Source organism: Bidens hawaiensis, unplaced genomic scaffold (genome assembly GCF_021521415.1).
Source record: "Bidens hawaiensis isolate Kalapana, Puna unplaced genomic scaffold, B.hawaiensis_p1.1 tig00024624_1, whole genome shotgun sequence".
Taxonomy (NCBI): Eukaryota; Viridiplantae; Streptophyta; class Magnoliopsida; order Asterales; family Asteraceae; genus Bidens; species Bidens hawaiensis.
The window spans coordinates 58,245-83,469 of record NW_027493889.1 but is presented as its reverse complement, the minus strand read 5'-3'; the positions used below and the strand labels follow the sequence as shown (position 1 = coordinate 83,469).

General features: G+C 36.9%; 2 protein-coding genes across 2 annotated transcripts; one reads left to right on the top strand and one right to left on the bottom strand.

Moving 5' to 3' along the window:
• Positions 1–1,095: 1,095 nt before the first annotated feature.
• On the bottom strand, positions 1,096–2,949 carry LOC143569638 (mitogen-activated protein kinase 7-like). Its single transcript, XM_077055503.1, has 2 exons — positions 2,515–2,949; positions 1,096–1,794 (listed from the first exon to the last, which is right to left on the bottom strand). The coding sequence occupies exons 1-2, from the start codon at positions 2,947–2,949 to the stop codon at positions 1,096–1,098; spliced, it is 1,134 nt and encodes a 377-aa protein (XP_076911618.1).
• Positions 2,950–15,921: 12,972 nt separating this feature from the next.
• LOC143569636 (nifU-like protein 3, chloroplastic) lies at positions 15,922–18,205 on the top strand. Its single transcript, XM_077055502.1, has 4 exons — positions 15,922–16,026; positions 16,102–16,165; positions 17,056–17,354; positions 18,014–18,205. Exons 1-4 carry the CDS (start codon positions 15,922–15,924, stop codon positions 18,203–18,205), a joined length of 660 nt encoding a protein of 219 aa, XP_076911617.1.
• The last annotated feature ends 7,020 nt before the right edge of the window (positions 18,206–25,225 follow it).

The following is a 25,225-nucleotide window of genomic DNA, read 5'->3' as shown; positions in this document are numbered from 1 at the left end:
TAAAATAACTAAAGCGTTTCCTCCGTTATCCTCGTTCTCAAAAAAAACCCAAGAAATGAACTGAAACCGAAAAGTCGACAAAAACGAAACAAAAAACCAAAACTAAACCGAATTGATCGAAACCGAAAAAATCAAAACGAAACTAAAAAACTGAAACCAAACATAAATGAAACTAAAAAAAATGACCAAAAATAAACAAAAGAAAACCGAAACCCAAGCCGTCCAGTGCTCCGAAACCGACCAAAAAGAAACAAAGGAAACCGAAACCCAACCCGTCCAGTGCGAAAACTCGTGTCGGCTCGAAACCTAAACCGAACTCATCTAATCAATAATCAATAGCCCGCTTATATAATATTATTATAATATATATTCAAATTTTTGATATACTAATAAAAATTTAAAATCTAATACTAACAACTAACCACATCCCACATAAATTTGATCCAGATGAGCTAAGGAAGAGATGCAAAGCAATGTGATGCTTACTAATGCCCCAAATTAAGTTATAAATTTTAGATGGTCCAATAAACAAAGCGACCAAATAGGAACAGAGTAGAGTTTGTTCTTGTACATTCATTTGGTTTTAACTAATAAATGAATGAATAAGAGCACTTGAATGAATGTATTTTCTGGTTTATGTTTGTTTGTTAAGAAAACATGTGTTCGTATTCGTTTATGTTCATTTATTAATATTTTAAACAAACGCAAATGAACAAATACAAAAGAAGAGAGAAGATGTTCTTTTCCGTTGATTAGTTATTCATTCAATTACCAAAGGGTTGGTTCTAAAGCTTGATCGGGCTCAAACGTAATCGAATGGCACATGTGTTAACATTTGTTCGTCTAATTAAACGAACAAAATGTTTTGCTTGTGCTTTTTTACTAAATAATCAAACATAAAAAGATTTCTGTCGAACAATTCACAAAAAGTTCGGTTTATTTACACTAATGATGTTAAACCCTTAATAAAATGAAATGAAAAAACCTGCTTCATAAAGAGTTTAGCATCCAAACATTTTAAATGCTACAATTTACAGCAAATGTGAAACAAAATTGACAACTTGTTCTACTTAAGTAAACAAATAATAACGGCTGCTATCTGTGAAGCATCCTTGGATATGCAATAGCAGCTTCAGGATGATAATGCAGCATTTCCCTCAACATCTCCTCCCTGATAACATCTTCACTCATACTCTCATCAATATCCAAATGAATCGGCTTACTCGCAGGCGGGTTCTCACTCGGATCAAACAAACCCTCCATATACGAGTGTTGTAGCGCCTCTGTCACCGTTATCCTCTTCGTCGGGTCAAAAACAAGCATTCTTTTTAACAAATCCAAAGCCAGAGGATCCACCTTCGGGTACAAACATGAAAGATTCACCCCTCTAGTAAACGGTAGCGTTTTAATAAACCACATTGCTTTCATATTATCAATAAATCCAAGATTATTATCGCTTTGACTGCCGAGAATGTTAATTATTAGTTCTAGTTGGTTGAGGTAATCGGTTCCTGGGAAGAGCGGTCTTCGGCCTAGGATTTCAGCAAAGATGCAGCCGACTGACCAGACATCGATTGAGGTTCCATAGTTGTTACAGCATAGCAGAAGCTCAGGTGCTCGGTACCAACGTGTGACAACGTATTCAGTCATGAATTGCTCACTGCCTTGGCTCGTTCTTGCTAGACCGAAATCACATATTTTGAGCTCACAGTTTGCATTGACTAAGAGGTTTCCGGGCTTTAGGTCGCGGTGTAGCACGTTAGCAGAGTGAAGGTATCTTAGACCTAGAAGCAGCTGGTTAAAAAAAAAGAAGCATGGTTACTAATTGTTTGGTCAATACATATACATAATTGTTCAAAAAAAAAAGAAAGGAAAACATGCAGGTGGCAAAATAAACGGGCCGGTTAACCGGTTATCACAGGGCTGTAAACGAGCTGAGCCAAGCTATGTCAAGTTGGACTTGAGCTCAACCCGTTTATATTGTTGAACGAGAGCTAGCTTGTGGCATGTTGAGTCAGCTCGTTAAAAAGAATTATATACACATCTTAATATAAATATAAACCAAAATATTATGTTTTTTACAATCACAAAGGTGTAAACAAACGAATTCATAATCATATATATACAATACAATTTGTGTTATACTTCTGGGATATAATTTTTATATATCAAAACATGCGCCTTAGTTTAAACGAGCCAACAAGCCAGCTAAACAAGCTTAACGATCTAGCCAACAAGCCAAGCTTACCTTGGCTCAGGTTCAGCTCGGCTTGGCTTGTTTACCAACAATCCAATTTCGAGCGAGCTTTATTCGAACAAGTCACGAGCTTTTTTAATAGCCGTAGTCAATTTGGTAATTTTATTCAGTCAAAAAGTTGACTTTTTTTATATAAATCAGAGAATGTTATATAGTTTTACAAAGTTATATATTCAGTAAAATATTCAAATTTTGAAAAAAATATTCTAATTTTTTACTTCTTGACTAAAAAATAATAATGAAGGAAATTTTCATACCTGAAACAGAAAGAACTGGCAGTGATCATTTGATAATGACTGCGGAGACTTAATAATATGATGCAGATCAGTATCCATCAACTCATAAACAAGATACGCATCCTTAAAACTATTCCTAGAACTCGGGAACATAACATCCTTCAACCCAATCACATTTTCGTGCCTGATATGTCGAAGCAGCTTCAACTCTCGCAGCGTTCTTACTGCATCTGTCGGGTTACCAAACACATTACTGATCTTCTTGATTGCAACTTTCTCGTTTGTTTCATGGTTGATTGCAGAACAGACCACACCGTATGCAACTTTACCGATAGGCTTTGTTGGTTCGTATTTGGTGTCGATTTCAAATACTGTTTTCCACATCGTGTAATAATGTTTTCCTGGTCGTCTGAAGCCGTTTGGTGGTTCGATGTAGGTCGCCATGTCTCTGCTCATTCAAGCAAATAATATGTTAGATTATGCTTTTGGCCCGAATTAAATACGGGTCGTATTCAGGTTGAATTGACCCAACCCGATTAACAGAACCAGTCAAAACATTATAAATATTTAGAAAAAAAAAAGAAAGAAAGAAAGAAGACGGTTGAAATCAAGAACATATTTCATCAAAAATCTGGGGAAAAACATATTAATTATTTCATCAGAATTTCAGAAAAACATGAAAACCCACATACAATTAACAATTTCAATCCAAGTGGATTCGAATGAATATAAACCCAACATAAAGTAGAATGTATTCTTGATTAAAAAGAATGAATACTTGCAACCGATCAATCTTCAATCCCTCAAAAAGCAGCAGCAGTAATTAAACGTAAACTGTGGGAAGAATTGAAGAGTTTATTTATAGGAAAGTGGAGACTCAACTAGTTGAAATTAGGCATGGATTTATAATCAACAAGAAATATGGGAATCAAATATCAAATCCTCAAGAAATCATATCATTGCTGATTTTGCATACCCAACTTATTTAAACAAACTAATAAAATATCGGCTTGCAAAATCTTTTCCAAATTTTAAATTTAAAACTTACATCTAAACCCCTGGATTAAGGACTCGTGTTTAAATTTAGTTTCAACATATTTCAAATCTTATATATTTTTTAATAACTAGCTGGGTGCCCGTGCGATACTGCGGCGTTAGCAATTTGTAACGCTATACTCGTTTATGTTGATTTATCAATTATCTCGTGATATGTTGTATAATACTTTGTTGGTTTTGTTATTCGTGCAATATTTTACAAAATTCATAATATTAACTGTTTTTATTAATTATTAAAGTTTTTAAATTAATAGCATCAGTATGGTATATCTATTTCATAAGCTTACACGGCTTTTATATAAAAAAATTATAAGTGGCCCCCGCTCCTGCATTATATATAGTACAAATATGCAAATTTAAAAATACTTAAAAAAGTTGTCCAATTTAAAAATCAAAGATCATCGAGCACCAATATTTCAACTTGAATAAGTCTTTCCCAATTGAGTGGTAAGGTGGTTAATGTGTGAAATATAAGGTAAATAATTCAAACCCTAACCTTTATAATGCAACATTTTCAAACATATAAAAAAAATCTACTTAAATAAAGATGAAATTATTTTAGTAGTTTTTTAGTTTTGGTGGTAGATGAATAACAAATTTGGATTGGGATAGCACATTTATTATAAGAATTTTTGGGGATTTTAAGTATTTAACAAAATTTTAACTTTTACTTCCATCATTCCATTTTTATCTCTCTTTATTTGTATAACAACCTATTAACATTACAACAGAATCCGTAACAAATAATAGATAGTTTGGGCTCATAGTAGTCAACTAAGTTAAAATGAATTTGCAACTAAAAAAAAGGTTATAATGAGTTTAAAAAAATAAACTTAGAACTTCAATTTTGGTTATGATACAATTCGAGCTAGCTTAAGTGCATTTGACACGTTACCCTTTTGAAACTAATTCAAGTGCGACATTATTAAAATAAAAAAAAATAAATATTAAAAAACGAAAAATGTAAAATACCCATTATCTCAAGCCATCAGATTATTTTATTTATAAATGAATGCTTCTCACGCATTTGACCCGAATTCACGGGTAAAGGTCTCACCAAACCCAGATAGCTCTTAAACGGGCTATACATCTCATTATATTAAAAAATAATCTCATCAAATATTTGATATGAAGATCCTATAAAATAGGAATATACTAAAAATTAATATCCTATTTTATTTTAAAAAAAGATATTATTTATAATTAAGAAACAATTTTAAAATAAAAAAAATAAACGGGTAATAGGTATCATCAAACCCAGATAACTTTTAAACCGGATTATAACATACCATTTATTTGTGAAACCATTTCATCATCAAACCTCAAGTATATTAATTATTAACTTTTTTACAATAAATAAAATTAAAATCCAAATACACATATATAAATATTAATAACGAATAATGTAAAATAACCCCCGTAATACGGGGGATGAAATCTAGTTTTATATAAAAGGGAAAACAAATATGAGACTGTTAAGCATCTAGTCTTACATGCGAAACCACTAAAATTACGTCGTTTTGAATAAAAGTTTCCAAAATTAATTCAATTCTTTTAAATGCTTGTTTTCTTCCATTAATATTGCATCTCTAATTCTTAATCATATCCTCAAAAAAATTATCTCCGGCACCATCAATAATAAAAATCATCCAACTTTCAAAAATGAATATCAAGTTAATTAAATCTGGAATTTCACTTACATTGTTTGTTTTTTAGTTGTTTTGGGAGTTAAGAAAACCTTAAATTGAGTAACTCAAATTAACTTGAAATTTCGTGTGTATCGTTACTGAATTTTCAATCTTATTCGCAACATTGTCAATAGGTTTTGTATCTTTCTGTTTTAGTAAATCGATATTAAAAAAATCATCTTAAAATCTTACCTATGAAGATAAGTCTTTTACATTTTCTTTTCCTTATGCCAACAGTAATTAGTAATAATAAAAACATAATCTAAGTCGATGAATTCTACTTGAAAGTAATTCGTAAAAAAACATAATATATATTTTCCATAGCAGTATTAGCTATTACGAGAACAACATATTCGAATATGAAGACCATGATTCAAAATTAGGAATGCAGTAACAATGGAAGGAAACACGCATTTAAAAGAATAAAATTAATGTTTTTTGGAAACTCTTATTCAAAACAACGTAGTTTGATAGTTTCGCGTGTAAGGTTGCATGCTTAACAACCGCATATTCACTTTCCCCTTTATATAAAACTATTCTAGTATTTATGGTGTAACCACTGAGCCACGTTATATAACCAACGCTCACGCCATCAATTACTTAACCATTTTTTTACAAGGAAATAAATTTTTATATTATAATAAAATGATCCAATTACAATAGAGAGAGAGGTAAGCGGGCAACAAGCTGCGACATCACTCCCTTCTGAATAGCAAAACCGATTCTACTTAAAACAAAGCTATCGTTCTTCGGCGTCGTTGATTCACTATGCACGACACGCTGAACTCTTTTCAAACGTAGCCGCATCGGGGACAAGAGACCCAAATGTATCAAAAGCAAAGGGAATGGAGGCGTGTTGATACTCAGCACACGCCTTCTCATGCTTAGCATTTTTTCCTAATTCTGCCTTTAACACGGCCTGCCTAGCAACAAACTTGGTGTCTTTAAGCCCGATAAGACGGTACACCCTAGTAAGGTCCACACAAGTATGCTTCCCCACTCCCCGCCCATTTAAACACAAGAATATCCACTGGTCGGAGAGTAGACCTTCCTTCACGCGAATCTGACAAGAAATTCGCAGGAGCCTCTTTTTTTGCTGAGATTCCCGCCTGTTTTAACATATCACAAAGGACATCCCTGCCCAAATCATGTCTATATTTAAATCCCTGAAGTTCTTTGCAATGAAATGTAACACCCACAAAGTTTAGGTCCAAATTTGACAAGTTTATAAAGATAAAGGACCAAAAATAATTATGAGAAATGTAATAGGAAAAAGTATGATAAAGAAAAGAAAGCATATTATGTTAAGGGAATAAGTAAGGAAACTCCATCCCACATGGAAGGTGAGAAAGAAATAAAAGTACTTTATAAAGAAGGAGTTTTCCATGGTAATGTTCTTATGGGGCTAACCACTCTCACTAGTCCTAGCAGAGGGTGCGAAGCACCCGACGCGCACGGACACGGACACGGATTTGGACTCGAGCTATGGGCGTAATGTGGCGTTTTGATGGCGCACTTGGCACTTCGCACACTCGCATCGCCGCGAGCCGCATAAGGGCCGCTTTAGTATTTTTGAACTGTGGAAGATAAACCAAGGAGTGACGAGTTAAAAAAGTCCAGGGGTTGAAAATAAAAATTTTGATTTCCTCGACCCACCGCGCTACGCGATGGGTATACAGACTAGATCATCGCGCTACGCGATGCAGTTTCCCATGAGTTTAGAAAAAGGGGCGTCGCGTTACGCGATGGTCCAGAAGGAAGGGGGTATCGCGCTACGCGATGACCCGGTTAAGTAACCGGATCAACCACGTGTCAACACGTGGCAACCTCTGGTGGATTGCGGCGTCGCGCTATGGCCAGGGGGAAAACCCCATCGCGCTACGCGATGGTGGCCAAAACTTTGCCTATAAAAGGGAGCTACGGGTTTGAAGCAATCTCATCCCAAAAACACCTTTCTTTACACACACATAACCTAGGGAGGCGTTCCCGACGATCGTGAGGTTCCGATACCTTGATTTCTCGTAAAACGTGCATGAATTGAAGTTCTGACGCTCCATCGAGTGGTTAAGCGAGTTCAAAACAAGATTCTGACGGTATAAGTAGAAGTGCTACTGGTACAAGGCTTAGGCAAATCAAAATACCCGCGTAAGGTAGGGATTCTGCTTACGTTATTATTTTATTATTATTTAAAGGCTTAGACCCTAGTCAAGGATATAGTTTATACCTTGATCAAGTAAGTAAGTGAAATATAAGCTTTCATAAGATAAGATTTTGATGAAATGTTGCTCTATATTTTTATAAAGATATTACTTATGAAAGAAGAAACTTGATATATACGTTTCTTCATGATGAAGAAACATAGCATATAAATGTTTTGTAAAATGAAATGAATATCAAGGTAAAGGTTATGCAAATAGACTTAAGGTCTATAGCTAGATTGTAGATCTAGTTATTTATAGAATATTATTCTCGTACTATAGGTCCGAGATAAAGATCAGACATCTGTTGGTGAGAAATCTTGAAATCAACAAAAGGTGAATACGTCCAAACCTTTTTATAGTATGAAATGTTTTATGATGTGAATACGTCTATGTACTGTATATTTTGAAAAGATATTTACTCTTTAAATTATGGATTGTTATCCATATGTAAAAGAGTTATGGAAATATTTGCATGAGGGTTGGTTCAAATCCTCTAAAAACGTTTTGATACAAGGTAGTACTAAACACTCGGACTAAAATACACAAGTGTCTGGATCCTTACATATATGTACTGTAGTGGGCACACTACAGACATACTGACCATGAGGCAAGTGACTGTCTCTAGGGCGAGTGAAGTCCGATTATGTGGTTTGTGCGTATGTTTAGTTCCGATGAGATGGTATTGAGACCCACTGAGTCGTTGAACACTATTGGTGTTGTGTCATTATGAATTGTGAAAATGTTTTATTGAGTCAGCGTATTCACCAGCATATAGCTGACGTATTTTGAAACTGTTTTCAGGTAACCAGGAGTAAGGAATGGTGATGGATATGCCAGTGGAGATAGAAGAACACTAGGCATAGTTTACAGCTGGTGGCTCAACAAATTTTGTATTGAGGCATATATATATATATATTAAACTTGTTTTTAAACAAGTAATTTTTGTAAAACAAACAAGGGTATTTAATTCCCTATGTTATGAAAGTAAATATTTTATAATAACATTTTCCGCTGCAAATTTTGATAAATTGACAAAAGTGGTACCAACTGTGAGTCACACGCCTAGGCCCGAAGGCGGGGTGTGACATGAACCGCATGTTCACCAAAATTGTTTAAACAAACTTTACGGCAGACTGGGCAGGGCTCATCAACTGGGAACCGGGGGGGAGGATCATTAAACGATATTTAAGAATGGCCCATTACTCCGCTGCCGACATGTGCTGGCCTAACCCTTCGATGGGGATGGCAGTAAAAAAGTCTTGAGCATAAGGAAGCATGAAGACATTCTAATACCGCTCTCTAACGAAGGGGCAGACGAAACTTTTTTCCCAAACTTTGACGGTTTTACTATAAAGGGCACTCGACAAACCATTTTGGGCTTTAGGGGGCTGGTGTCCTTATTAGCGAACCTGCCAAGATCAATATCGAGAATAGAGTTGTGCAAACAATCCAACGCATACCCAAAATTGGAATCTAACCCATCAACACCAAAATCACGCAAAATGTGGTCCTGTAACTTTCAAGATTGTGATCTCAAGGCTAAGAAAGCATAGGTGGAAACATCCTCAGCTGAATTTAACCCTAAACCACCAAAACGGGTAGTGAGAGATGCTAGTCTCCATTGAAAATCCCCAAAAAACGGACCCCCCCCCCCCCCACATACCACAATATCCTCAATCGCCACTTGGAGCCCTTTGTCAAAAAACATTGACAACATCCTTAACAAACATAAACTGGCATGCTCGGAGTCCAAACAACAACTTAGCCACCCCCATACAGGAGCGAAGCAAGAGAAGCTCACATTGAGGGTCACGCAGGAGAGTAGGACATCTCATTAGGTCCACAGCTCTTAAAGCTCTGGTAATGACCAAACTACTGATAAAACCAGCGTCCCGGCTAACCGCGCCTCCAATGAGTTTTACCCCTAACTCTGATCTCCTAATCCCGATAGGACATAAAACCTACTTTTTCCTTTACCACATTGCACAACGGCCAATATACTTCAGTTTAATATCAAGCTCAAGCCCCAAACTTGGCCCTTTGGATCTAATAATATCCAAGGCTTTAGCCACTTCAATGGCGTATCCTATAATCGTGCCATCATCTAAGTACCACGCATGAAAAAGTAACTTGCAACTATCCCGTGCGTGGTGAATGAGTGGGTGTAAAGCTAATGCAAATAGGAGGGGTCCTAAAGGATCGCCTTGTTGAACCCCAGTAGTTGACTGATTACAACCATTCCCTACATATAGCCTAGCCCGTTTCCTGTAAAGAAAATTAACCAATAGGGAAATAGATGGGCATCTAGCACGAACCTCTTGCAGGAGCGTGGTCCTACCCACCAGGATGAACGAATTAGAAAAATCTACTGTAAGAAAAGCCAACGATCCATTAGAGTGAAACATGTTAAGAAATCTATTCGCGCTATGAAGCGCCGCCTCCGCTCCACTCAGAATCCCCACCCCTAATTGAAAATAACCAAGGTATTTTGCCATTTATTTCCCATCACTCCTTATAGCCACTTTAGATACAAGCCTTCTCCAAATTGCAATAATGGAAATAGGCCTAACCCCATTATCGGGCTTAAGCAGTGGCGTTAGCCGTTGGGGGGGCAGAAGCCATAAACTCCGCCAAAACAGGACATCTCCCCCCCCCCCCAACCGCAAGTTAACTACCTAAGTGATACCTTTAAGCAACCCCACACCAATCGTGGATCCTTCCCCATATAAGGTATCCAAAATATGCTAGGCCCTCAGCCCATCTCTCCTGCAAGAATTCCCTTTAGGAAAAGATTTAAATAACCCTAGAACACTTTCAATGTCCATAACCAAATGGGGCTCTGAGAGTAAGTCCATAGGTAAGGCAGGCGGGGGCAAGGTGGGATTCTTATCAAGCAACGCTTTCATAGTAGCATCACCAGATGAGGAACACCCGAAGAGCACAAAATTTAATCGCGGATGTAAAGTGCCCGCCTGCAACTCTTCGAATGCACTGTTAAGCATTGAGGCCCTCCCTCGAATGATCACCCCCGAAGAAGGCCTCATCGACTCTTAAGCCCATATCCATCGGTTGGTTAAAGAGCGATCGGATAAGATCAATACATCCGCTTCCATCACCCCAAGTTTCTAGGGCCTGCCGAATAGAAAGGCATTGTAGAGATTTCCTATTCCCCAACCTACGTTCGGTTGGAAGGCTTGACAACTTGTAATGTGCAACGTGGTAATACCAAAAGTCTAACCCACGCTTCGATGGACTCTGTCCTAGACAACACCTTTCACAATGAAACATATAAGGCTTGGGCAAATGCCATGCGACAACGATGAGGGATGCTTTTTACTATCTTTAACGGAAGTGCTAAAATACGATCAAGGAGGGTCACGTCCAAAACTATCCCGCCCTAAGCAACTATATCTATTGCAAATTGTGGCTTAGGGATCCCCACAAGGAAGTCTTCCACCTCTCCCGTATCAACCTTGAACTTGATAACCTTGTCAACATGGTGGCAGGCCCGATGAAGGGCCTATAAAGACATGCACTCACCGCACAACCATTGATTGGCAACCTTTAAAGCATCTGCCAACGCCAAAAAAAGATTCCAATCCCTGGATATCACATCCCGCATTGCCAACCATATTTCTTGCAACTTAAAAGGTTATCATGAGCATTTCTTGCAACTTGTAGGCCTGCTCATACCTTTTAGTTTAGTTCTTAGGTCGGACTCCAGTTAGATAGTAGAACTAAGACGTTATCCCTTGAGGGTTAAATTGGTATTAAACTGAAATCAAAGTGGTTTACATCGATTTGATTCTCCTCGTCGTTATGCTTTTTTTATTTATTTAGCTTGAACCCGATACCTTCTAATCTAATTAAGTCATGTTGTGTCAACAAACTTATTGAAGTTTTTTATATGTCTCGTAGAAAGAATTGAAATTAGATATTGGTAAGAGAGTAAAGTCTCAAGATCATGTTTCACTTGGCTTTCGAACAAAGGTTCGTGAATACCTTTAATAATATGCTATGCTTCAAAAGGTTAGGCAAATTAAAATAAACGAACTCCTATGAAAAACGTATCATATTGAAAAAGTAAATAAAAATATCTTATTCAACTAGAGTTTTAAAAATATTAAATTAATAAAATTCCATATCTGAAATGTGTCCAAAAACTTTTTAGAGCATTCTAACCACCAAATTGTATGAGTATGGTTTTTATAATTTATGGAGTGCTTTAAGGTGTTGTGAGTAGATGATGGATAAAATGTAGTGATTTTTCTGTATATTTGAAAAGCTACTGTTCATCCCATATAATTTTTTGACATTTGTTGAGAGTGGTTATGAGTGAAAGAAAGAGAAAGAGAAATGATAGAGGTATAAAAAATATTATTTAATTAAAAGGTGAAAAAAAATATAGTGTTTTTAGTGTAATTTTGTATTTAAAAATGACAAAGGGGATGAGAATGCTCTTATGTTTGGATACATGAAAATTTAGGTGAAAGGGGTCTAATAGTAAATTAAGAGGTCTAAATTCGATTATTTGAAACATGGAGGTGTAAAAGATAAATAATAGTGGAGCTAGTTAGTTTTGTGTGGGCATATACTTTGTTGTTCTAAACACAAAGTTGCAGGTTTACACACCCAATGAATTATTGTCCTTTTATAAAATATTATTATTATTTAGGTTTTTAAGAGGTAGGTGTAAGGGTTTACACACCCAATGAATTATTGTCCTTTTATAAAATATTATTATTATTTAGGTTTTTAAGAGGTAGGATCTTACACCTACCCAATAAGTATAATAAGCTTCCGCAGATGGAATAGCACTAATGGAATAGTCTAGTGCTGAGTACAAAGCACAAAAGCACCGACAACCAATCAATCATTCTACCAGGCGCTAAATATTCCCTGACACCTTGGGAAGAGTGGCACCAAATATCTTTCTTGATATAGTGCAAAAAGGATGTATCTTGTTGAAAGTACGCTCTGCCAATGAAGGATTAACACATTAACAATAGTACTACATAGTACAAATGTCACAATCAGTCAACCGCTTTATCCACTAAATTCCTCGGGGCATGTGCAAGTCTCTGATTTGTGGAATTCATGACATGGCAGGCGACCCACACCTTCTTTCCTCCATCTGGCTATAAATACCACTCAACCTCCAACGGTAAAGGCATCCAAACTCTTGCGCGAGAACACTCATTAGTGCTTCGTGATAACTTGTATTCATTATTTATTTACTCTCTCGTATTTATTCTCATGTCAGATGGTGGTTACTAGAATACCCATCCTTCTCCTTCTCGTAACAAGCTCACGGTGTACTGTTTTGTAGGTGAAACCGGTCAAATCGGCCGGGTTATACTCCATCCCCTGAGGGAAAGACTAAGTGTTAACCTAAGGACTAAGTGAGTAGGCCAAGGGTTAAACTAGTGATTCTTCATTGGCGTCATCCATGCATTTTTCGCTAGAACTAGCTTTCATAAAATCTTTGTCCTCTCGATTGAAATGAGTGGTAAAACACATACCCCTATGGCGGGACAGTCATCAGTCGCCCAGCAAAGGGTGAATCCGGTGCAAAATACCACGATAACTAAAGCGAAGGGCATCGTTAACGCGTCCAACCATCCACCTTATTTTATGATGCTAGCACCAGATTCCGCCCAGTCAGCAACTGCAAACCCCTTTGCCACCAAGCGTCATGTCATGGTGGGAAGCAAAGCAGGAAAAACTCATGGCAAGGATGCAAGAGAAGTTTTCATCTGGAGTTCAATCTAGAACTCTATTTGTCTAGGCCTTGAGCAACAACAAGGCGATGACCAAGACGAGAAGGAAGACGAATATGAGTCTGCCCCTCGGAGACATCGAGTGACGGAATCCAATTCTGCCCAAGCTTAACGCGGCGGACGAGCTAGGACCTAACTGGGGAACCAAAGTCGGGTCCAGCGCTCGTGCCACATGGCCTCTTGGATAAGAGATGATCGGGATTACGAGGAAAGTCAAGAGAGGGCAAGCACTCACGATACGCCTCAGAAAGTAATTGAGTATCATCCTGACACCAACGTTGACTTCTCCAAACCCTATAGACCAACGGCTTCGATGGACAATCCAAGTTCATCAGGAAGATCGCAGAAGCATGATTGCTTGCGAATCCAAAGATCCCACCAACGATAGAAAAGTATGATGGTCTGACTGATCCAGATGATCACTTATAGACCTTCATCGCTGCTGGAATGGTCTCGGGGTGGACCATTCCCCTATGGTGCAACGCGCTCTTGTTAACACTAGTGGGCACCGCTCATAAATGGTTCAAACGACTGCCGGAGGGGCGAATCATAGGCTGGGATGACTTAGCACACAAGTTCATCCAACACTTCAGTTAACAAATGTTTTATAAAATTTGAATTGTGATTTTTTTTATTATTTTTTAGGGAGTTTTTGTGTTGCTATAAATCCTTCTCATCCTTCTCATTTTTGTCCCCCTTTGTATAATAACCTAACGCTATAATATTTTAGTAATTCTCTAATTTTATTATTTCTAACATCCTTGGATAATAAAGTTATATAAAATTTGAAATATATTTGGAAATCCCAAGAAGTATTGTTTGAACAACCTAACGAGTATATCTCATACCCGACAGGTAATTACCAGACACATATAGAGCCTGATTTTACAATTGCATATGAGACTAGGAATACCATATCATCCATTAACATCCCATAATGAGATTACTAAGTGGATGCAGATTCGTAGATCAAAGCAAATTAATACTAAGATAAGATACAACTGTTACTTTCTATCTAATTTCATCAGTTTTTTAAACGTTGATAACTTTTATATATTTCATTACTTTTTAGTAAAACACTAAACCTTAACATAAAGTTGAACGAATAATTTAACTATGATATTGATGTACTCCTTACGGCGTTGATATTGGTATGTTGTGCGTATTTGTGTGTTTGTATGCATATATATTTGTAGCTGCCTGGGTCGGAGACATATGGACCAGATATAGCCCTCGTCCTAATCCTTACCCAAATTTGTGAGAATGAAATAACATTTAGAACTTAGAAGCCTTGTGACCGCCCTTTGACACTTAATTTGGTATTTAGTATACTATAGTATAGATGAATCATGAGTGTATGTGTAAGCAAATTTGATGAACATATAATAATATGTAGTGTAGTAGCGACTGAGAAATGTTTGGAAAACCGAGGGAGTGTGTTGGGGAGGTGTAACTATAAATTTCAAGTTCGTGCATCAATGGTATAGCATTCGTTGTATTTTAAACCAGGGCTATAAAAGCAAACACTAAAAGTTGAATCTCGTTTTATCTCATATGCGGTTCAATGTGTGGTCTAGTCAAGTTATTTCTAATTTGGGTTTCACGACTTCAAAATATCCATAAACGATTGGTTTAGATGTAGCTAAATTTTCATGATGTATACTCGAGCTTGACTTCATTAGCACAAACTACTTAAAAATAGCTCAATGTGAGAGCTTTAAAAGCTCAAAAGTATCTACCTAGGCTTGACTTAGCTATGACCAATAAAACTTATAAAAGTCGATGATATTGCTTGAATTGATTCACACTGTAGAAATATTTTATAAAGACGGGTCCGATTGAATGAGAGAGAATAAATAATGATAAAGGTATTAAAACATATTATTTAATTGATAAACTAATGATTTTAATTGTAATTATATGAATAGGGAACGGGATGTGATTCTGTGAATGCTTTAAGATGGACATTAGTTTCATTGTTACCAATCATATTCGATCTTCACCCTCTTGTTACCGTTCCTAGCTATGAATCTTCATCCCCCTTGTTTATTGCCAAATTGGAGCTTGTTTTCGTCTAAAGACGGGTGGAATTTAGAGAATAAATCGACCTAAAGAGGAGTACGACCCACCCATTGCTCGACCGGTGGCATTAGATACGCTTTTTACATCCACCAGAAAGCCAAATTACTTTACCACGCTTCTAATCAATAGTCAACAAATGGTTGACTTGACTGAGGGACTTAGACTGTCAGGGTTGGGGGTCTCAAAGTGCATAATTTTTTTTTTTAATCTTTAATATTGTTAATTTTCATTAAAATCAAAACGATTACAATAAAGTGGCAGGCAAACGGGCAACAAGCTGCGCCGCAACCCCCTTCTAAATAGCAAAACCAATTCTACTAAAAACAAAGCGTTGGGTCGTAGGAAACGAAAAAGTACTACGTACGACACGTTGAACCCTATTTAGAAAATTCACAGCCTCCGGGACCAGAAAATTCACGTAAATTGAACTTAATTTTTAACTTTTTCTGAAAAAAAGAATGTTAAAAGGGCAATTTGGTAAATCCAAGTCTAAATATCCTATCATCCATGTAGGAGTAACAACAGAAAGCTGAAATTTTTGATGCCCACCACAGAAGAGATATCAAACCCACCCTCTCATGTTTCTTTCTTGTTCATCAGATAACTCCAACTTATCATATCATGGGCTCAGTTACAACTCAAACAAGACGTCTAGAATCAAAATCCATGTCTTCTTATTTTAATTCATCTCATGATATTCATTCCCCTGTTTTTCTCTCCAAAAAGGTACCACTTTTTGCACATTCGGATTATTAATTCATTCCAATAATTGCTGATGGGTTTTTGTTTTTGTGGATTCAGAAATCGTTTTTGAGTGGTGGGTTTCTTAGATTAGATTCTACGAGGCGATTAAGAAAGCGTGCAGGTACTACACCTTTTGACTTTTTTTAAGTCAAAGATGTTGATTTTTAAGTTATAAAAAAAAATAACATTTGTTAACTAATTAATATACCATTGGGTTGACAATAGATGTAAGCATGTCATCGAGTTAAACAAGTTTGGGTTTGGGCTTAACGGATTCGTGTCTTTTAACACATTTAAGACATGTTTGAATTCGTGTCTAATAGATTAAACATTTGTTAAGCAATTCATATTTTTAAATGTTTTAAAATATCCCAACTTGGTTTTACACGCCCTTCGGCTTCAGTTGACACTCAATAAATAATATCTAAGCCCTTGCGATAAACACGAGCACTGATTTTTGACCGTTGTCTTCCGTATTCCATCTTAATGGATGTTATGATTTGATTTTCGACTTTTGTGGGTTTTTCTTTTTAAATATGTATTAATTAAGACTTTTATGAACTTTTGTTTCACTACATATGTGATATTTATCGTGTCATGTTACCAGTTTTTAAGCAGGTTTGTGTTCGTGTTTGGAAAAAGTGACGTGATTAGTTATCTTGTCGTGTTTATGTCTAGCACCACTAGTAATCGTGTCTGACCTATTATGCCAGCTCACCAGTTAAGCACCACTAGTTTCTTTAAAGCACGAGGAACTAATACCTAATAGGAATTTGAAAATTATTCAAATTGAATTTTGTTTTAGTGATGCAAAAATAAGCCCTTTGACTTTTTTGGGTCAAAGTTGGTAATTTTCATTGCAAATTTTATACCACACTTTCTCTACTGTATCTAACTAAAAATTTGATTTTGGATATCAATCTTTTGACAAAAGCACAAGTAATTAATATTGAAATACGAGTTTAAAGATTACTCGGTTTGACCTTTGTTTTCTAATGGTATAATGTAAAGGTCTAGTGATGTCACCAACTTGTGTTCTTCCGTTAACCGAAGAGAATGTGGAGAAGGTGTTAGATGAGGTGAGGCCCGGGCTTATGGCTGATGGTGGAAACGTCGCCTTACATGAAATTGACGGTCTTGTTGTCGTGTTAAAACTTCAAGGAGCGTGTGGGTCGTGCCCAAGTTCAACAATGACGCTAAAAAACGGAATTGAGACTCGGCTCAGAGACAAGATTCCTGAAATCATGGATGTTGAGCAAATTATGGATACAGAAACCGGGCTTGAGTTGAATGAGGAGAATGTTGAGAAGGTATGGATACAATCTTGATTAAATGTTTAAGTAAATAAATTCTTATATTATTTAACTAGAATATGTTCATGATGAACTGTGAGAACCACATAAACACTTGTACCTATTATTTTAACAGTGATTATTGCGAGAACAAAAAGAACAAATCTAAATCGTTTGATTTGTTATTATTGTTTCATATTTTTTTAAGCTTTTACTTTTCACATACAACTTTGTATGTTATGTATATGAAAAACTATTAAACTAATTTGTTCATATGTTTTTTTTAACTTTACATGTTTATCTACACATTCGCAGATAATATAACATGATCATAATTTGCGCATTACGTTTGTTTAGATAGAGATGAATAAACATTGAATTTCAACCATTTTTCCAAATTAAAAAAAAAGGATTATAAAACAATGAATGATTTTAATGTTTTTTTGTTCTCGCTAAAAACTATGTTTTGCGTATAACCTTCCCAGCACAAGTGTTTATGCGGTTCTCTACTTAAATTGGTTCTATATATCTAGCAATGGAACCATGTATATACTAGATAACTGTTGGATATGCTATATGAGTATTGGTACAATAAATTCATGTGAAATATGATATATCATTAGTACTACTTTGACCCAAAAAGTCAACCTTCAGTAAATTGACTCTTTACATTGCAGATTCTTGCAGAGATTAGGCCATACTTGGTTGGCACAGGTGGCGGCATTCTTGAGTTTGTTGAAATCAAGGATTATGATGTCAAAGTGAGGCTCGGTGGCCCTGCAGCCCAGGTGATGACAGTTCGGGTTGCGTTGACACAAAAACTAAGAGAAAAAATACCCGTCATAACATCCGTTCAGTTAATAGAATAAACTCATAAAGAAACAATCACATAAAAATGCCATTTTTTATTGTAATTTTGACAAAAAGAGGTTTATAAAGTCTTTATTTTGATTATATAGTAGGAATGTGGTTTTTACTTTCTAGAGTGTTTAGGAAAAAAGATTGACCAAGTCAAACCTTAATTTGTGTATGATACATACTTGTTCACTATATGTTTGGGTGACCTTTTATACTTGAGGGGCTGAATATGGAAAATTGCTAAAACCTGGTAGCAGTAATTTTATTTTTTGTAAGGGAACAAGAAATGTAGTTTTACCGACCTTGATCGTACTAGGACCGTGTCCGGTAGCCGGTAGTACTGTCCGGTTCATACCAGTATTTAAAACATAGTTTAACTTAGTTAACCCGTTTACAACCAAGATATGATACAATTACAAAAGCAACCCTCAAACCTCAAAACTCTTTTATTCCGCAACTATTTCTCTGATACTTGTTTACACATAATTAATGAAGATAATTTCTGTCACTTGTTATCCATGTAAAGCCTTTGTGCACATGTCATGCACAGAAACCATTTGCTTACATCGCAATTATAAAGGGTGTCCACATCTGCTACCCGCTTTACAAAGCTTCTTGTGAAAGCTTCGTTCTCTATCCCCTACCTGATTATTGCATGCATTGTTTGGTTGTTTTTTTTCAGATTTTGTTACTAGATAGTTGTGATATGCTAATCTGCATCGCCTTTCATTATGTACATGGTGTATGTTATAATTTTATGGTGTATCTAGATCTAGTTGGTTTAGAAATTGAGTAGTTTTATCAACTCCTAGCTAATCAATATTCATGCCTTTGCTATCGTGGAAAATTTGAGGTTATGAATTATTTGTGGTATGATCATATAAAATAGCGTACCTTTTTAGCAAATCCGAACTAACTAAACATGTACTAATATCTTTTTCAAGAATGCTATGTCACAATTTACTTCTTTTCTTGGTCATGAAATAATTCGGTATATTGTGAAAGATTAATTTTATAAACTTTTCATATGTCACGTAAAGTGACTCACAAGTCTTGGTAAAGTAATTTTTTTCATTTATGATATTCTTGTCTTGCAAACTTATATGTCAATATGTTATCACAATATTATTATGTTTATGAGTCGAACTATGTTGTGTTCTATCTGTTGGAATTATGGACCGGTTTTGGTAAGTCAATACGGCCAACCGGGTTATGACCCGTGAGAGTTACACCTTAAGGTATCGAACCGTTAACCTGCTTAATTTAGTTAACCGGGTTAGATACTTTAACAAGATAAAATTATATGGAACGGGCTTTGGAGAAAGAGGTGGACATATTGGCCCATTGGGTTTATAACTAATTAGATTAGTTAAACCTAATTAAGGGTTATATAAATATATGATATTTACATAACCTGAAAGCCAATCCTAATAAGTCCATTAACTCACTCCACCTCCGCTGCTCAACCACCAGCGCCTGTCCAGCCACCACCGCCGGTTCCCCGCCGCCTGCCACCGCCTACAGCCGCTAACCAACCGTTGTCCGCCACTGCTGACTGTGCCTATAGCCGCTGCCATACACCACCACCGCTGCCGTTGCCGTCGTTCACCGCCACCATTGGTCGTTAGATCTCGTTGTGTCACCTAGCTCGGTTCGTTAGCCTTCGGTGTCTCAACCGGTTAATTATTAACCGAGGTAAACTTAAATATATGGTTAGTTTATAATTATATATTTAGTGTTTTGACTCGTACTCATATTATCTGTAACCGGATCTTTTCGGGTTTAGTTTCGGTGCTAATTAATTGTATATATTTCCGCTGCGTATAACTATAATTAATGAGATTAATTATTATTAACCACGTTTATTGAACCGGTTTTAATAAACAAAATTTTAACTGATCACCACTGAAACCCAAAAGTGGTATCAGAGCCTTGGTTACAACATACGAGTCGAATCCGGTAATTTCACCGGTTTTACATCATAAACCTTAAGGTAGTTGACGTTTTTGATCTAGATAAAATATTAGGGCAACTTTAGTTTGGTCAAAATTTTATTTATTTTATTTGACCAAAATATTGCCCGACTTAATTTCGTTGAATATGTAAATCTGGCCCGACCTTGTTTGTTTGGTTGATGATTTTATTTTGGCCATATGGATGGTTTAAAAGTTGTATTTAGTTTTCGGTTTTAGTTTATGGTTTTTGGCCACCTTGATGGTTCAAAATTGTAATAGATAGGGTTTAGTTTTTCATTACTTGTATTAGTGTAATTTTTGTAATGAAGAAGACCCGAAGGAAAACCGAAGACGAGCTCATAGAGTTCTTGAAGTCAGTGGGAGTTACCAAAGATGACGGGATGTACCAAGAGTCCATCCTTGTGGTTGTTTTGTGTTGTGACCACTTGACCCGATTGATCTAGCTAATAGGCTCTAGCAAGATCAATCACTAATCTTGGCCAATTAAGATTTGCATATTCTAATTTGCTATTGTGGTTGCTTGCTTAATTATAATAGGTTATAATACCACCAACCTAATACCAAATATTTAAAATAAATTAACCAATCATGTTTTGCAAAATTAAACTAAATTTAATTTTCCATAACTAAATAACTTAATAGGTAAAACTATTAACTTAAAATTGGTTGGTATTATCACGACAAACTTAGTTTTAATAGGTTATATAAAACTAAGTGTCCTAAGAGATGAAATGGTTCATCAAGTTGTCTTGATCAATAAAGTAAAATTGGATTTTACTCTATTCGGTAATATTTAAAATTAATCCCAATTTAAATCAATAGTCTATGCCATCCTACTATAAGTCACACTTGAGGCATACTGCGAAACTTCAAGTGTTTGAAGTTACAGCACCGCACTTGATTTCTAACCTATCCCTTCAAGGTGAAAAAGTTTCGTTGACACATCCGGCTCTTTCATAAGTGACTATACTAGGACGACTATTACTTTACTCTCTTGTTACGTGCTACAGCTGTCCAGAGACTAAGGTGGGCATAGATGAGGCTAAACGTATCTACTTAGGAAAATGTTGTCTTAATAGGCCTCATAAACGAGAGTTGTGCTCTATTCACAATTGGCAATCGTTGTCTGTCTGCCTAACCACTTACTAATGTTGTGTGCTATAGCTGCCATTAGTAACTGGAAGTCAGATTCTCAAGTTCATATTTACTAATGTTATTGGGTCATTAATAATAGGATTAAATCATCGAAAATACTAATTAAAATTTACTTTTGCTTATTTAAACAGATGTCTACTGATAATAACTTCTCATTCACTCTCAAGGATATTCTTGAGAAAGAAAAGTTGAATGGCACCAACTTCCTTGAGTGGCATCACAACTTGGGACTTGTTCTCAAGATGGCAAAGAAGCACTATGTTCTCGATGGACCTGTTCCAACCGAGCCTGAAAACAATACTGCTGATGCCAAGAGGGTTCTTGACAAGCATATGGATGACTCGTCTGAAATCGACTGTATCATGCTAGCCACCATGTCTTACGAGCTTGCTAAAGGCTTGGAAGATTTTGGTGCCCATGAGATGCTTGAGCAACTCAAGGGCATGTTCCAAAAACAAGCCCGTCAAGAACGCTATGACGCCATGAAGCAGCTTATCAGCTGCAGAATGGAACAGGGATCACCTGTTAGTGCGCATGTCGTCGAGATGAAAGGGTACATCGAACAACTAAGGAAACTTGATTATCCCTTGTCAGATGAAATGGCAGCGTATTTCATCCTGAACTCTCTTCCCAGCTCTTACGACCAGTTCGTAATGAATTTCAATATGAATGGCTGGGTGAAAACAGTGTCGGAGCTTCATGGAATGCTCAAGACGGCTGAGATGAATATTCCCGCTAAAAACAATCAAGTTCATATGGTTCGATCTGCTGGTGTCGTCAATCATAAACCCAAGAACCGGGGTCATAATGGTAAAGGCAAGGAGAAGGTTACTGTTGCTGCCAGGTCTGCCACCAACACTAACAAAGATGTTGCAAAGGTACCACCACCACCTCCTGAGGAGCGCCAGTGCTACAAGTGCAACAAAATGAGACACTGGAAACGTAACTGTCCCGGCTATCTTGCTGAGCTGAAAAGGCAGAGGACCAATGGTGAAAGCTCCTCTAAAGGTATTTCTATTCACGTTATTGAACTTTTCACTGTCTCTAGCAACACATGGGTATTTGATACCGGATGTGGTTACCACATCGTTAATGTCTTGCAGGAGCCTGAAAACTAGAAGAAGCTGAAACAAGGCAGCATAGAACTCATCGTTGGTGATGGGAAGAGAGTCCCAGTTCTTGCAACTGGCACATATCATTTTGCTTGTCCGTCTGGCCTTGTAGTTACTTTGGATAACTGTTTGTTTGCACTTGGTTTGACCAGAAACATTATTTCAGTTTCTTTACTATTTGAACAAGGATTTAAGTACGTTTTTAATAGTATTGTTATTTCTGCTTACTTGAATGATATCTTTTATTTTGAGGCTAAACCTAGAAATGGTATTTATGAGGTTGATGTTCAAATAAACAATAATGTATATAATCTTTCTAAATGTATCAGATCTGGCATCAATGATACATTTCCATGGCATTGCCGACTTGGCCATATAAGCAAGGCACGAGTCAAGAGACTCCAATCCGAAGGGATTCTTGAATCCACAGGACCGGACTCTTTTGATGACTGCGAATCTTGTTTAGCTGGCAAACTCGCCAAAGGCTCCTTCACTCATAAGAATGAACGAGCAAAGGATCTGCTGGGAATCATACATACTGATGTATGCTGCCCTTTTAGAACCATGTCTAGGAATCATGAAAGATACTTCGTTTCTTTTATTGACGATTACAGTCGATATGCTTATGTGTATCTTATGAAACACAAGCATGAAACTTTTTAAAAGTTCAAAGAGTTTTAAAACAAAATGGAAAACCAACTCGGGAAACTATTAATATGCTTTGATCAGATCGAGGCGGAGAGTATCTCAGCTCAGAATTCATACATCTTCTGAAAGAGCATGGAATTGTTTCACAGCTCACTCCACCCGGCACACCCCAACACAAATGCGTGAGCGAGAAGAGAAATCGAACCTTGCTAAACATGGTCCGATCGATGATGTGTAAGAACAAACTTGCCTCACTCCTTTTGGAGTTTTGCCCTTGTGACCGTCGCCCACATTGTCAGTCTAGCTCCAACTAAAAAGGTAAGCAAAACCCCATATGAGATATGGCATGGTCGTAAACCCAATTTGTCTTTCCTTAGAGTATGGGGATGTGATGCTTATGTCACTAGTGATTCTGATGATAAGCTCGATCCTCGCGGCATAAAGGTTGTTTTCGTCAGATACTATAACCAAAGCGGATATTATTTCTTCCATCCTGATACAAATGTGATTTCTATCAAAAGGAAGGGCCACTTTCTCGAGAATGAAATTCTCGATCGAGGAGCTGGAGATAATATTGTCGATCTTGAAGAACTTCAAGAACCACAAACTACCGCTGAGGAAGTTAAAACGTCTGATCAACAAGTTGTTGTTGCTGATACATCGGACATAAACACAAGCGTTCGTAGAAATAATAGGACTCGCGTACCAAACTCTAAATACCTAGGGCATCTAGATGGTCCCGAGGTCCTCTTAGTAGCTGAGTCAAGTAATGAACCTACTAATTACAAATCTGCTATCTTAGATCCAGAATCTGAGAAATGGCAAGATGCCATGAACGCCGAGATGCAATCTATGCGTGACAATCAAGTCAGGAACTTGGTTGAGCTACCCCCGAGTGTCGGGCAGTAGGGAGCAAGTGGATTTTCAAGAAGAAAACCGACATGCATGGAAATGTGCAGACTTATAAAGCACGGCTAGTCGCGAAAGATTTTACTCAAACTCAAGGTATTGACTATGATGAAACCTTCTCGCCCGTTGCTATGACTAAGTCGATAAGGATATTACTTGCCATAGCCGCGTATTATGACTACGAGATATGGTAAATGGATGTCAAAACTGCTTTTCTTAATGGACACCTTTCTAAAGATGTCTATATGGTTCAGCCTGAAGGTTTTGTCCGATCCTAAATATCCAAACATGGTGTGCAAACTGAATAAGTCCATTCATAGACATAAACAGACATCTCGCAGTTGGAATCTTCATTTTGATGAGAAAATCAAAGAGTTTGGTTTTATTAAAAATGAAGATGAGCTTTGTGTTTACAGAAAGGCTAGTGGGAGTACTATATCATTCCTCATCCTGTATGTGGATGATATACTGATCATTGGAAACAACATTCCTATGCTTAAGGAAGTTAAGCACTGGTTGGGATCTTGTTTCGCAATGAAAGATCTTGGTGAAGATGCTTATATACTAGGAATAAAGATGTACCGATATAGGTCTAAGCGGCTTCTAGGGCTGAGTCAAAGTACATACATAGAAAAAGTAATGGCACGCTTCTCTATGGATAACTCCAAGAAAGGAGCTCTCCCCATGGCTAAAGGAACTGTGTTGAACAAATCGCAATCTCCGGAAACGGACATTGAAACTAAGCACATGCAAGCAATTCCATATGCTTCAGCGATTGGTTCTATCATGTATGCTATGTTATGTACTAGACCTGACGTCTCATATGCGCTGAGTATGACTAGTCGTTTTCAGCAGAACCCTGGCATTGCCCACTGGACAGCTGTGAAGAATATTCTGAGGTACCTGAAAATGACAAAGGACATGTTTTTAGTGTTTGGAGGAGTGGAAGAAGAGCTCACTGTAAGGTGTTACACTGATGCTAGCTTCCAGAATGACCGAGATGTTTCTTGCTCATAATTTGCTTGGATGAAGAAATTTATAGCCCACCTAGATCTAGTTCCAAGTTTTCGGAAACTGATCGACGTAATCTGTGATAACACAGGAGCCATTGCTCAAGCCAAAGAGCCCAGGTCTCGTTACAGAGCCAAGCACATTCTAAGGAAGTTCCATCTCGTTCGGGAAATAATGGAACGAGGAGACATCATAATAAGCAAAGTAGACACAGATCAAA